Source organism: Odocoileus virginianus, chromosome 32, assembly GCF_023699985.2.
Source record: "Odocoileus virginianus isolate 20LAN1187 ecotype Illinois chromosome 32, Ovbor_1.2, whole genome shotgun sequence".
NCBI lineage: Eukaryota > Metazoa > Chordata > Mammalia > Artiodactyla > Cervidae > Odocoileus > Odocoileus virginianus.
In genome coordinates this window covers 10,592,977-10,607,972 of record NC_069705.1, presented here as the reverse complement: position 1 = coordinate 10,607,972, position 14,996 = coordinate 10,592,977, and the positions used below count along the sequence as shown (strand labels likewise).

Genomic DNA, 14,996 nt, shown 5'->3' with positions numbered 1-14,996 from the left:
AGGAAATACACACGTGTCTGCACAATTCCTGTGACTATTAGCTAATTAATATATTCTTAGATTATTAAGAATGTAGGAATATTCATTGTTGCAGACACTATGTTGCAGGCAGTTGTATTAACCATATAAAGAACAGTAATAGGAAATAAAAATAATAAGAAATTAAAAAATGACTGTTTAAATTGAAGTCTTGCTTGTTTATCAGATAATTATCTTATGCTCTAGTTTGACATTTCTACTTGACATCCGTTAGACTCACACTCTTGTTGCTTCTAAAACCTGCTCCGCCCCATCTTCTCTGTGTCAATTAGTAATAATGCCTTCTTTCTAGTTGTTGCCTCCTGTGAGATATTCCTGCCTAGCATAGCCAACCTGGTGATCTTATTAAGACATAAATCAGATCACATGATTCCTGCTTCATTCTTTTCATTGTGTCACTCCCCTGCCTTATTTCACTCATCGTAGATAGTCAGATTCATGCATTGGCCTCTTCCCACCTTTCTGATTGTACCCTCACTGCCTTACTCCACTCCATCCCTACTGGCTTCCTTATTTGATCCTTGAGCATAGCAGGCAGATTTTTCCCTTAGGGCTTTTGCACTTGCTATTTCTTCTCCCTCTAATGTTCTTCACTCCAAAAGCCAGTTTTCACTCAGTTGTCCCAGTGTTTGAAGCACTTGTCCTGACAGCTCTTTGAAAAACTCTACTCTGATCACTCTGCCCCCAACAAAGTCCATCCCCTTTACCTGCTCACCTTTTCCCCCAGTGGCACATATCTTCTAATGTATTATTGAATTTATTTACCCATTGTGTTTCTAGTCTGTCTCACTCAGTAGAATGTCACCTTCACAGGGGTGGGGATTTTATTTTTGGCCTGCTTTGTTTATTGTTTTCTCCCTTGCACAAAGAAGAGTGTCTTGTACATAATAGATGTTCCACAAATATTTGTTGAAGGAATAGATATTGTTCAAAAAGACTCTTCCTCCCCACAATGTTCTTAAGCAGAGAGTAGCAAGAAAAAGAAGAATATGGAAAACAAGTGTTCTCATTATTGTGGGAAATCTTGTGCTAGGTCTTTACCTCTGTGTAACTGCTTTCCAGTCCAGCCAGGACTGAATACTTCCTGGGAGGCTCTGGTCTGGTTAGCAAGGGAAGAGTTTGCCAAGAGGACAAGGTCTCCCAAGAAAGGATCTGTTTCTTTGATTCCCTGGATATACAGAAGACATGAAATCAATAGGAATGCCTTCTCAGTTGTTACCATGTAACACAGTTCTCTTCCCCACAGCTGCTTTTGGCACCATTGCTCAAACCAATGAAAACGAGATTCTTTCAGGGCACCAAATGCCTCTGATAAACTTTTAATATGACTTAGATTCCTCAAAGGTTCTTGTTATAGATGAGTGTGTTTCCCACTAGTCTTCAAAGTGAAAATAGCCAATGGGACTATTTAAAAATACTGTTATTGAGTAAAACAATAACTAAAAGAACTCCAGCAACACATAGAAACACATCAAAATTGAATTTATATAAATATCACATGAGACTTCCCTGGTGGCTCAGTGGAAAGAATCTGCCTGCCAACAGTGCAGGAGCTGCGGGTTCAGTCCCTGGGTCGGGAAGATACCCTGGAGGAGGAAATGACAACCCACTCCAGTATTCTTGCCTGGAAAGTCCACGGACAGAGGATTCTGGTGGGCTAGAGTCCATGGGGTTGCAAAAGAGTAAGACACAACTTAGTAACTAAACAACAACAAAATAAATATATAGTTCAAATCGGACCATTTTTAGAAGCCCGTCTAGCCTTCAGAGTATTAACTACAATTCTTAGAAGTTACCATCAGAGGCAATTAAACCTCAAACTGTAGCTGAAATTCTGCGCAGTGCTTGCTGCTTCTCTGTGACAGTAGTGTATGCTTCCTCACTGGGTGTCCACATTATTGTCACATAGTTCCTGGTGTTAGCGAGGGGCACACAGGAATGTCATTCAGTAGAGTGACAAGAGGGTGGGGAAAGAGAACTCGCTTTGCATTTTTGAAGGAACTTTTACTGTGGAAGATAAACTTAACTCTAGATAGGACTAGATAATTTTTGAGCAAACTCTGGGAGATAGTGAATGACAGGGAAGCCTGGAGTGCTGCAGTTCATGGGGTCAAATAGAGCTGGACACGACTTAGTGATTGAACAACAGCAACAATTTTTGAGGTCTCTTCTGATGATGAGATTTATGATTTTGTATTTTCTGTGTCTTCTGCCATTTTATTTATTTTTTTTGGTGACACTACATAGCTTGCAGGATCTTAGTTCCCTCATCAGGGATTGAAACTAAGCACTTAGCAGTGAAAGTGTTAAGTGAAAGGGTTAAGTCCTAAACACTGGACTTTCAGGGAATTCCATCTGCCATTTTATTTACTTCTTTTTTGCAAGTAGTCAGTTTCTTTTTTTTTTAAATAATTTTTATTTATTTAGTTTTTTGGCTGTGCTGGGTCTTTTTTGTTGTGGGGGCTTTTCTCTGGTTGTAATGAGCAGGGCCTACTCTCTAGTTCCAATGCACAGGCTTCTCATTGAGGTGGCTTCTTTTGTTGTGGAGCATGAGCTTTAAGGCCTGTGGGCTTCATTAACTGTGGCACGTGGGCGCGGTAGTTTCGGCCTCCTGGTTCTAGAGCACAAGCTCAGTGGTTGTGGTGCACTGGCTTTGTTGCTCCACAGTATGTGGGATCTTCTCAGATCAGGGATCTAACCTGTGTCCCGTGCATTGGCAGGCAGATTCTTTACCACAGAGCCACCAGGGAAGCCCCCCTCTGCCCTTTTAAATATTCACTTCCTGTTGGTTGAAGACATGACAAGATTTTCAAAGTGAATAATTGCTATGACTTAAGATCTTTTTCTTTGTGTTTATTACAGAGGTTCCAAAAACTTCAGCTCTTGCAGTGCAGATGACTTTGAGAAGTTAACTTTAAATAAAGGTGGAAACTGCCTTCTCAATATTCCAAAGCGTGATGAAGCCTACAGTGCTCCTTCCTGTGGTAATAGGTTGGTGGATCCCGGGGAAGAATGTGACTGTGGGACGCCAAAGGTCAGTTTAACATGTGATGTTTGCTTTGCAAAGTTACCTTGGGATTTGCAAAAAATAAAATAGCTCACTGCATGACTCTAGCATAGTTTGGGTAAACTCCAGGAGTTGGTGATGGACAGGGAGGCCTGGTGAGCTGCGATTCATAGGGTCACAAAGAGTCGGACACGACTGAGTGACTGAACTGAACTGAATTGAACTGAGCATAGGAGGTAAAGTAAAATTTAGTGGCAAAATGAAAATTGGTATTTTGCTTCTGGGAATATGTTCCTGGGGGGTTGATTATCCCTTCCTTCCTAGAACATAACCAGTGGTGTCATCTGTTCTGGTGTCCAGGAAAGTGCTGTGTTTATTTTTCTGTTTTTGCTACCTTCTACCTTTTCTGTTATGGTTATTGAGTCATTTATTTATTTTTAAGAATAACTCAGTTTTTCACTTGGCTCTTTACTTGTAAGTGTTCACTGTTCTGTCACTGTCAGAAATATTGCAGAAACATTTGTTTAGTTGACCTCATTTCAATAATAAATTGAAGCTCGCCCATTCTGCAGAATTCTTGGTTAACAGAGTTCTTGCTACTCAAGTTAGCATTCTCCCTCTGTTAACCTTCAGTTCACCTGCTGCTGTCTGGCTTTCTCATACCTGTTAACCACACTTAGAACCATAAGTCTGGACCCATCTTTATTATTAGTGTTCTGCATCTCAACCATTTTCCTGTCAAAATGGCCTACTTAACACTGTCAGACAAGGCTAAGGAGGAAAACAATTTTTAATTACATTTAAAAAATTTAGAAAAAGTTAAATTTAAGTTTTAAAGGAATTGGTTCAATTGTGTGTAAACTTTACTATAGTCTCAATTTTTTCCACAAGCGGAATTTCTTTTTCCTTGCCTGATCACACAGTGCCTGGCTTTTGCCAGAAGACTTCACATTCTAGAAAGGCAGTATGTTTTTCTTTGTGTGTTCTGTTTTATTTTGGGGCCATGCTGTATGGCATGCAGGATCTTAGTTCCCTGACCAGGGATCAAACCTGGGCCCTTGGTAGTAAAAGCACTGGGTCCTAACCACTAGACTACCAAGGAATTCCCAGGCAGTATGTATTTTATGATGAAATTGTGATGGGCCATCATTGCACTATTCCTACACGTTAGCAACCTCTGCTTAATGTCTTACATGGTATAATCCTCTCAGTAACCCTTGGAGATTCATTATTTCTTTATACCCTCATTTTCAAATGAGGAAAATAAAGGCTAACGAGGTTATGTTTAATCTCTAAATTAATGTTACACTGTTAGGATGACTAAGCTCTTCTTTCCAGGCATTCTCCTTAATTCTTTTATATGTTTTGATTTCTCCTGTTTACTTCATTATCGAACTAACTGAAATAGTCTGTATTTGCTTCTTGAACTTTTGTACTACAAATTACTCTAGAAAAAAGTATCTCTTCCCCTTCAAATGTCACAGTTATTTTTCTTGGTATTGAAATTTCAAGTAGTAAGTACAAGCAAAATTCTTTTCATACTTTTATTTCTTCCATATATTTTTTTAACCTCCTTCTGCTGTGGTAGTTATTCTTATAAGTTTAGTATATTTCTCTATAGATTTTATTCTGTGTTTATAAACTTATGTACAGTATGTATATTTGTATCATAGTTGCATTTGTTTTAGGATTTTATTTTTTTTTACATAAATAAAATCTGACTTAGTATGTTATGTAGAATTTTTTTCTATTAATATATCCTGCAGATTTTTTTCCATGTCATTGTTATTTGGACATAATCCTTTGATCTGTTGACTAATATTTCAGTATAAGGAATATATTATGATTTATTTTACTATACTCTCATTAAAGACAGTCACTCACTGTAGTTAGTATTTTTCTGTAGTGAACAGTATATCCTTGTATATGCCCTGAGTATGTGTGTGTATATGTTCATACATATATACACACACACACACAGAAGTCTTTTTATAAGATAATTACATAAAGGTAGAATTATTGAATTGAAAAGCATGTGTTTTTTTATTTTATTAGAGACTATTGAGTTTCCTGGAAGAAGGGTGTGTCAGTTTGTACTTTTACCAAAAGAATGTCATGGCATTTAGTGCGCCTCCCCCTCCCCCCATAATTTTGTAACTGAGCAAGGTACAAGTTTTACTCCTGTTTCAAGATTTTCATCATATAGCCCCTCTATGTTCTATTATTTTTTTCTAGCATTTTTGTAATTTAAACTTTTTATATTAGCTCTATAATTGGAGGGGGGTGTCATGTGGAGAGTGAGCTAGAAAACCATTTAAAATGGTAGTTTCACCATAAACAAAATTCCTGTATACATAGTCTGTTTCCTGATTCTCTTTTCTTTATGAAGCCATCTGTCTGTCTTACATAGTATTTTTGAAAAAAAAAAAAATTAACAACTTTACTGAAGTATATTGAATACAAGGAAAAAAAAAAACACCCCAAATTTGAACTTAGATAAGAAAAGGCTTTATTCAGAAGAAAGACTGTTGTAACAGGGAGAATACGCTGATCTCAGAAATCTGGAAGCATCTCAAAATCAAACAAAAAGATTTTTCTTTTATAGGGTAAAGGTGGGGCAAACGGGGCGGGAGCGAGGTTGGGAAATGCCCAGTGAGGTCTCATAGGAAGTTGTCCTGTGGTCTGGTGATTTCCAGGAGAAGCTGAAGCTGATAAGGGGTGGGGATACTTGCCCTCAAGTACTTGGGGGAGGGGCAAGTATCACCAAGTATCTTTTTTTGTGCAGACAAGTAGAGTTCAAGGGTCTACAGGAAAGAAAGAAGCTTCACTAAAGTTTGGTCAAGACAAAGCTAGGGTAAGAAACAGGCAATTATGAACACTTGTCAACAATGAACTACATCTGTTTAAAACACAGAAGTTCTTTTTAACAATTATTATTATAATTTTTTGTCTTTATTTTGATTTTCTTGTGATACTGCATGGCATGTGGAATCTCAATTTCCTGACCAGGGTTGGAACCCATGCCTCCTGTGTTGGAAGTCTTACCCACTGGACCTCCAGGAAAGTCTCCCTTAAAACATTTATTATTGCTGTTATTTTTAATTTATTTATTTTTATTATTTTATTTGTTCTAATTTTTAAATTTGTAAAATTTTTTCTTTCTTTTTTTGCCACCCTGCATGGCATGTGGACTCATTGTTTCTTAACCAGGGATCAAACCCACACCCCCTGCAGTGGGAACAGAGTCTTAACCACTGGACTGCCTGGGAAGTCTCAACTAAAAGTACTAAAGCATACAAGTTAAGCTTTGATACCTGTTTTCATATGTGAAACTGTCACCACAATCAAGATAATGCACATATCATCTCAGAAAGTTCGTTGTGATGCTTGGCACCCCTTATCATTTCCCAGTCCTTCTTAGGCCATCACTGATCTGCTGTCATTGTACTACAGATATTGCTGTCATTAGTGTGCATTTCCTAGAATTTCGTGTAAATGGAATGACTCTTTTTTATCTAGGTTCATTCACTCAGTATAGTTATTTTGAGCTTCATCCATGTTGAATGCTGGTGTGTCAGTGGTTCATTCCTTTTCATTGTTGTTCATCATTGAGTAGTATGGAGATGCTACCTGCTGTTTATCCATCTGTTGATGGGTATTTGGGTTGTTTCCACACCAAAAGCTGCTGTGAACATTCACGGTCAAGTCTTTATATGGATTTATGTTTTCACTTCTCTTGGGTGAATACCTTGGAGTGAAATGACTGGGACATATGGAGGGTGTATATTTGACTTTCCAAGGAACTTTCAAACTGTTTTCCAAAGTGGTTTTACCATTTCACATTCTTGTAATCATTGTACCTGAGTTCTGGTTCTTTTTAAGTCCTTTCTTCCACCTCATATGGTCATTCTTTTCAATTTTGGCTTTTCTGTTAGATGTGAAGTTGTGCCTTAATGAGGTTTTAATTTCCTTCTCTCTAAAGACTAGTGATTTGAACGTGTTTTCATGTGCTTATTTGCCATCTCTATCTCTGTTTTGGTGACATGTCTCTTAAACACCTTCCTGCCTTTAAAAATTGGGTTGTTTTCTCATTATTGAATTTTGAGAGTACTTCTTATGTTCTGGATAACAAATACTTAATCAGATATATGATTTGCAAGTATATTCTCCTATTCTTTTCTTTTAAGTACTTTAACAGTATCTGTTGACAAGTAGAAGTTATATTTTGATGAAGCCAGGTTGTGCCTAATGGGTTGTGCTTTTGTTGTTGTATCTAAGAAATGTGTGCCTAATCCAAGATTGCAAATGTTTTATCCTGGAAGCTTTATCATTTTAGGTTATGTATTTATTTAGGTTTATGATCCATTTTGACTTAATTTTTTTGTATGGTGCATGGTTTTAGATAATTTTCCAAATTTTCATTATGAAATAATTGCAAACTGACAGAATGTTGCAGAAACAGTCCAAAGAGTCCTATGTATTTTTCACTCACTTTCCCACAAAGGGTGACGAATTATGTAGTGATAGAGCCATATCATACCAGTGATCTTGACATTGGTATGTTAACTATTAATAGTTTACAGACTTTATTCAGCTTTTACCATTTTTAACCTGCAGTCATGTGTATACTTTTATGTAGTTTTATGCCATATAGAGATTTATGTAACTACCACCTCAATTAAAATACAGAACTATTCCATCAACACAAAAGAATTCCCTCCTGCTACCTCACTGTAATCACATCCACCCTGACTCTGGCCCTTATCCCTGCCCCTGGCTTCCATCTGTGGTTTTGCCATTTCAGTAATATTTTTCACTGCAATAATAATGGAATCATACAACATATAACCTTTTGAGGCTGACTTTTCTCACTAAGCATAATGTTTTTGAGGTCAGTCTATGTTGTTGTTTCATTACTTTTTATTGGGGAGTAACAGTCCATTGTATGGATGTTACTTCAGAGATTTGGAAAAATGTTTAGGCTGGTATTTCCACTAGCACAAAGGGCCTATCTGATGTTTGTTAAACTATTCATCCATTAAAAGATATCTAGGTTGTTTCTAGTATTTTGCTATTATGAATAAAGCTTCCATGAATTATATTCCAGTCTTTATCATCAGAGAATTAAAGAAAAATATGGTCTTCATGAGTAGAGAGATGAATCTCAGCAGAGAAATGTATAATAAAGAACCAAATGGAAATTATAAAACTTACCAAAAAGTTTAAAAAGTGAGATTCATGGATATAATTAATAGCAGAGTAAGATGGCAGAAAAAGAGTAAATGAACATAAAGTAGAACAAAAGAAATAATCCACATCTAAAGGAAAAAGAGAAAAGATTAAAAAAAAAATGAACAGAATATCAGGGACATGTAAGCAATATCAACTAGCCTAATGGAATTATAAGTGAAATCTCAAGAGGAGAGGGAGAAGGAGAAAAGAAAAGTATTCAAAGAAATAATGGCTGAGAATTTCCCATATTTAACAGAAAACATTGAGTTACAATTCCAAAACACTAAGTAAAGCCAAGTCAGAATCATTACAAAGATTGATCATGGGTACATTGTAATTAAAGTGCTGAGATAAACAGAAAATAAGGGAAGAAGTCAGAAGAAAATCTGGAACAAATAGATTAATAGTGGCTGATTTGGGGGCCAGAATGCAATAGAACAGCAGATTTATGGTTCTGAAAGGAAAAAAACCCCATCATCCTAGAATTCTGTAACATAGGAAAATAAATATTCTTTAATAATTAAAGCTTATTTCCCCTACCTCCTTCTTGCCTCCTTGCCCTCCTCCTCCTTTCTCCTTCCTTTCACAAACAATTTAGACCTCAAGACATTAGTTTCAACATAGGAGAGAAGCTGTGTCTGGGTGGGAGGTTGGAGGGTGGGAGTGGAGAGCCATGGTGGCCCAAAGTGGGGTGAGGGAAGTCATGCAGCATAATGTCCACGTGGGTAAAAACCTACCCTGCAGAGAAATCAGACCCTGAGCATGAAGAAAGTGCATTTATGGATGCTTAATTTCCTGTGGAAATGGGAGAAGGAACGGGCTACCCACTCCAGTATTCTGATTGGGAGAATTCCACAGACCGTATAGTCCATGGGGTCGCAAAGAGTCGGACACGACTGAGTGACTTTCACAATTTCCTGTGATCATTAAACATACTGTAATAGATTGAATGTTTGTGTTCCACAAATCCATGTGTTGAAACCCTAACCCCCAAGTATATCTGTATTTGGAGAAGGGACCTCCAGGAAAGTAATTAAGATTAAATGAGGTCATAAGGGTGGGTCTTAATCTGATAGGATTAATGTTCTTATGAAAAAGAGCTTGCTTGCTCCCATCTCTTGACACATGCTCTGAAGAAAGGCCATGTGAGCACTCAGCGAGGAGACATCTGTCTGCAAGCCAGGATCTGTCTGCAAGTCTGTGCCAGAAACTGAATTGGCTAGGACTTTGATCTTGGGTCTCTAACCTCCAGAGCTGTGACATAATAAATTTCTTTTGTTTAAGTCATTAGTCTATGGTATCTTGTTCTGGTAATCCCAGCAGACTAAGACACATACTCTCAGTCCTTTGAAATACTGTTGAGACCTAGATAATAGCTGAAGAGTCGCTGATAAATCCAGAAGGATAGTAAGTGACTTGTCTCCAGAGTACCTCTTACAGCCAGGTTAGAAAGAAGCATAGGTTGAAAGGAAGAATTTTGTTAATGAGTCTTGATGGCAATAATTTCTTTATTGACAGTCTTTTTCTCTTCTCAGGAATGTGAATCGGATCCTTGCTGTGAAGGAAAGACCTGTAAACTTAAATCATTTGCTGAATGTGCATATGGTGCCTGTTGTCAAGACTGTCGGGTACGGAATTCCTCCCTATTTGGGAAAAAAAAAAAATAGGAAAAGGAAAAATGTGCCTGTATCAAAATTGGTTTTCTCTGATCTGTAAGAGAGCACTATTTTTATTACATGACTAGATGGAAAATTTTATGATACTTGTTTGCAGTTTTGTATCATCTTCTTATATGGCAAATGGTCTAGAGATTTTTTTCCTAAGTAGGAACATTTTTTTTTCTGATTTATGAGTGACCTGTGTTTTTCATTAAAAATTCAACAATAGAAAGTTGACACTGAAAGACTGTCTGTCATTTTATCCCCTTCATTTAGCCATTGTTGATAATGTATTAGTCACTTTTTCCTATGTAAATATGAATGTGTGTGTGTGTGTGTGTGTGTGTGTGTGTGTGTGTGTGTAAGTGGATAAACATGGGTATACGTATTTTTACTATGCTCTTTTTTCAGTAATATACTATTGATTTTCTTCTATTCATTTAGTTCTTTAGGTTTATACAGTTAGTGTTCCTTTATATGGCTGTACCATAATTTCTTTATCTGGTCAACTAATGATGGACATTTAGATTGCTTCCAATTTTTGCTTATAAGTAGAATTGCTGGAACAGAGTATGCATGTGAAAATTTTGACAGACATTTTTATACTGTCTACAGATGTGCCAGTCTGTATTTGCCACTGTAATCAATGCACTGATAACTGTGCAGTGTACAGTATTGATTATACTATATAATCATTATTTTTGTTTTCTCTTACTAACATGTCTTCCTTGGTGGCTCAGATGGTAAAGTGTCTGCCTGCAATGTAGGAGACCCAGGTTCGATCCCGAAGTCGGGAAGATCCCCTGGAGAAGGAAATGGCAACCCTCTCCAGTATTCTTGCCTGGAGAATCCCATGGACAGAGGAGCCTGGTGGGCTGCAGTTCATGGGGTTACAAAGAGGCAGACACGACTGAGCGACTAACATTTTGACTTCGCTTATTAAACATTTGTTGTTAGCCAGTGTTATAATCCAGGTTAGTTTGATAGGTGTAAAGTGCTTTTATATCTTTGTTTAATTTGCATTTCTTTTGGTCATCTATGATGCTCTGCTTTTTTCATTTTCCATATTTCATGCCTTTTATAAATTTCTTGTTATTGGCCTTTGTTCACTGTTCTATTGGGTTATTTAATCTTCTGTTTTTGTTAGACCTTCTTATAGATATACATACTGTGGTTTCAAATTTGGTTAATTTGTGGGAATTTTCCTGATATTCCTGTTCAATTTCAATCCTATTATCCTAGTTCCGTCCAGGAGGCACTTTGTGCCGAGGAAAAACCAACGAATGTGATGTTCCGGAGTATTGCAATGGTTCTTCTCAGTTCTGTCAGCCAGATGTTTTTATTCAGAATGGGTATCCTTGCCAGAATAACAAAGCCTATTGTTACAATGGCATGTGCCAATATTATGATGCTCAGTGTCAAGTCATCTTTGGCTCAAGTAAGATATTTTTTTTATATTGATTGCTTTGCTTTTATTTATATATTTTTTGTTTTAGTTGTTAAAAATGAAAATTGAACATTTTTGCTAAAATTGAAGTTCTGTTTCCTGTCTCCTATCACGTCTCCATCTTTCCTTCTCCATAGGCAGTCAAGGTCATGAATTTGATGTGTCCAAGTTCATTTGGTGATTTTTGCTTTTACTTTCTCACCACTCTATCCTGTGTATATTAACATATATATGTATATATACATGCACAGTATTGTATTTTAGCTTTAATAAACTCATGTAAATAGTATGGGGATATACACATGGGTCTTCTCTTTTCATTGTTCACTCAAAATGTTTTTGCATTCTGTCTATATTGCTGTATTTAGATCACAGAGCATTAGAGTATTGTGTTATATAATTGGAATCCATTCTTTTCCTAGTAGTGTGTATATATATATATATATATATATATATATATTTATTTATTTTGTGTGTCTTAAAAACATGTTTTTTTTTTATCAAAGTTATACATCCACTAGATTATAGAGTCAAATTATTCATCAAGGTTTTATGAAAAAGTAAAATGTACTTCTGGGCTTCCCAGGTGGTGCTGTGATAAAAGAACCCACCTGCAAATACGGGAGATGCAAAAGATGAGGGTTCAATCTCTCTGTCTGGAAGGTCCCCTGGAGTAGGAAATGGCAACCCACTCCAGTATTCTCTCCTGGAAAATTCCATGAACAGAAGAGCCTGGCAGGCTACAGACCATGGGGTTGCACGACTGAGCACGCACTCATCAAAGTACTCCCACTTAATAGTCCATCCATGAAGGCCACCACTTTAACCTTTTCTTCCTCCCTTCTGCTAATTACTTTGTTACTGGCTCTAGGTCTTTAGATAATTCCTTGGTCATGCTACTTTTTTTATTTTTCCATTCTAGGTGTTAAATGTTAATTTTTCACTGTGGAGGATAAGGATTAAATTTCTTCCCTTCTCTTATCCCAACACTTGTCAACTCTTAACCCTACTCATGTTCATTTTTCATTCTCCATCTTCTTAATATGGATTAATTATAATTTTAGGTAGAACTGTGTTGACTCTTGTAATCTTGTGATTTATAACAAACAAATAAAAAAATTTGTCTTTGTTCAGTTCCTGGCACGAACTCCTAATATCTTTGGAATTTTCCAAATGGTAAGAGCCTTGAAGGTGTCTTTTGTTATGTCAATCAGGGGACTTTTTGGCAAACCCCTTAGTAACCTAAAGATGGGCTGGTTGCCAGAGAACAAACCCTGTGGTTAGTGGTTGGAACTTCCTCTAGGGAGAGGAGAGGGATCGGAGATGGAGTTACTCTCCAGTGGCCAGTGGTTTAATCAATTTGCCCATATAATGAAGCCTCTGTAAAAACCGGAAAGGACAGTTTGGAGAGCTTGGGACTTACTGAACTTACGGAGAGGCAGGAAGAGAGCCTGGAACCTCCAAGCCCCTTTCTCCATACCTTGCCCTGTGCATCTCTTCCATCTGGCTGTTCCTGAATTATTGATATATTCTTTGATAATAAACCAGTAATCTAGTGAGTAAAAGTTTCTCTGAGTTCTGTGAGCTGCTCTAGCAAATTAAATCCAAGGAGGGAATCATGGAAACTTTGACCAGATAGGGACTAAGGAGAGACCCTCTCAGGAGAGACCTGCTCAGTCGTGTCCAACTCTTTGTGCCCCCATAGACTGTAGCCCACCAGGCTCCTCTGTCCATGGAATTTTCCAGGCAAGAATACTGGAGTGGGTTGTCATGCCCTTCTCCAGGGGACCTTCCCAACCCAGGGATCAAACCCAGGTCTCCTGCATTGCAGGCGGATTCTTTACCATCTGAACACCAGGGAAGCCCTCTGATATATTGGTTTGTCCAAAAAGTTAATTTGTTTTTCTCCAAGATGTTATGGAAAAACCTGAACAAACTTTTTTGGCCAAATCAATATTTTGCACTAATGGCCAGGTTTGTTGCTGTTTAGTCACTCAGTTGTGTCTGACTCTTTTGCAACCTCATGGACGGTAGTCCAGTGGGCTTCTCTGTCCATGGGCTTCTCTAGGCAAGAATACTGGGGTGGATTGCCATTTCCTCCTCCAGGGAATCTTCTCAACCCATGGATTGAGCCCGTGTCTCTGCATCTTCTGAATTGCAGGTGAATTCTTTACTGCTGAGCCACAGGGATAGCCCTGATGAGCAGGTTATTGCAGACCAAAAAAGTAATTACAGATAGGGGGTTGTTATTAATTTATCTGCATTTTCTTATATAGATGTGAGCATGTGTGTTTTGCTAGGGTTATTGCCATGTGATATTTATCCTGTGCAAGTATTCTGCATCCATTTTCAGATTACTTCATCTCTGCCTCTTTTTTATTCCATCTCCTTGCAGTGCATGTCCATTTTCTTTTAAACTGAACAATATTGTACCAGGTGTGTAAGATAGACACATGAATTTCCATCATTATATGGAAAGTACTACCATTTTGGCTGCAAAATATTTCCAAATAAAATATTTTAGGAATATATATAAGTGGCAAAGTTGAGCATTAAAAGATACACATATAAAATACAAGAAAACAAGAATGGATTGATACTTTGTCAGTGTCATGGCTGTTTGTCAGTTTAATTAATACCTAAATTAAGCTTCCATATATGGTAAATTGGGCTGCCCTGTTGGCTCAGTGGTAAAGAATCCACCTGCCAATGCAGGAGATGCAGGTTTGATCCCTGTGTGAAAAATAATAGCTGGCAGTGTTTTCGACAACCCTCCCCAGCCTGATCTAACCAGGGGTGCAGTGGAGCTGTGAGAACAGTGAAAATAAGTAGACTGAAAGTGCTGCCATACTGTGCATGGTTTTTGATTTATTTATAATTTCTTCTTCTTTAATGACACTTCTTTGAGGACTTGAGTGTTCGAGTCCATGCTAGCATTTAAGTACCAACCAGGCTTTATCTTTACATTTTGTTGTTAGTTATAAATGTGGGAGCAAAATGTTTCACCTGTAGGTTCTGAAATCTTTTCATGGTTGTTGAGGCAGTTCATCCAGGCATATGGACTGTTGTGGCAAATGCTTTTATTTCTGAATTAAATTGCCAAGTCTTAAAAACATTAAAAATTAAAAAAAATTTTTTTTTAGTATAGTTGATTTACAGTGTTGTGTTGGTTTCAGGTGTACCAAAAAAATTTTTTTTTGATGTTACAGAAGCCAAGGCTGCCCCAAAGGAATGTTTCCTTGATGTGAATTCCAAAGGTGACAGATTTGGCAATTGTGGTTTCTCTGGCAATGAATACAAGAAGTGTGCCATTGGGTAAGTGGAGGCAAAAAAAATAAGAAAAGCACGTGAAAGAATGTGATATCAGTCATCTGTAGGAAGTTTTATAGCTCCTTGTGACTGCTTTCTCCTCTTAAATATATAACTTTTCAGACTTACAATTTTGTAAAACATGGCTTCAGAGAGACTGAATAGGAATGGTAAAATAATTCATAGCTTTTGACATTACCTGTCTAAAATGTAATGTTTTTTACAACGTCACTTTTGTTTATTCTTGTTCTGTAGTAAGAACCTCAAATAAACGTTCTTCTTCTTTTTCCTCTTGTTAAAAGAT

General features: G+C 37.3%; 1 protein-coding gene across 1 annotated transcript in view; it reads left to right on the top strand.

The window, feature by feature from the left end:
- The window catches only part of ADAM9 (ADAM metallopeptidase domain 9), a 92,883-nt gene that overhangs the window by 46,596 nt on the left and 31,291 nt on the right, over positions 1–14,996 (top strand). The window contains exons 12-15 of the mRNA XM_020876267.2: positions 2,902–3,073; positions 9,814–9,906; positions 11,179–11,374; positions 14,593–14,698. Coding sequence (XP_020731926.2) covers positions 2,902–3,073; positions 9,814–9,906; positions 11,179–11,374; positions 14,593–14,698 — 567 coding nt within the window. The remainder of the gene's footprint in view (positions 1–2,901; positions 3,074–9,813; positions 9,907–11,178; positions 11,375–14,592; positions 14,699–14,996) is intronic.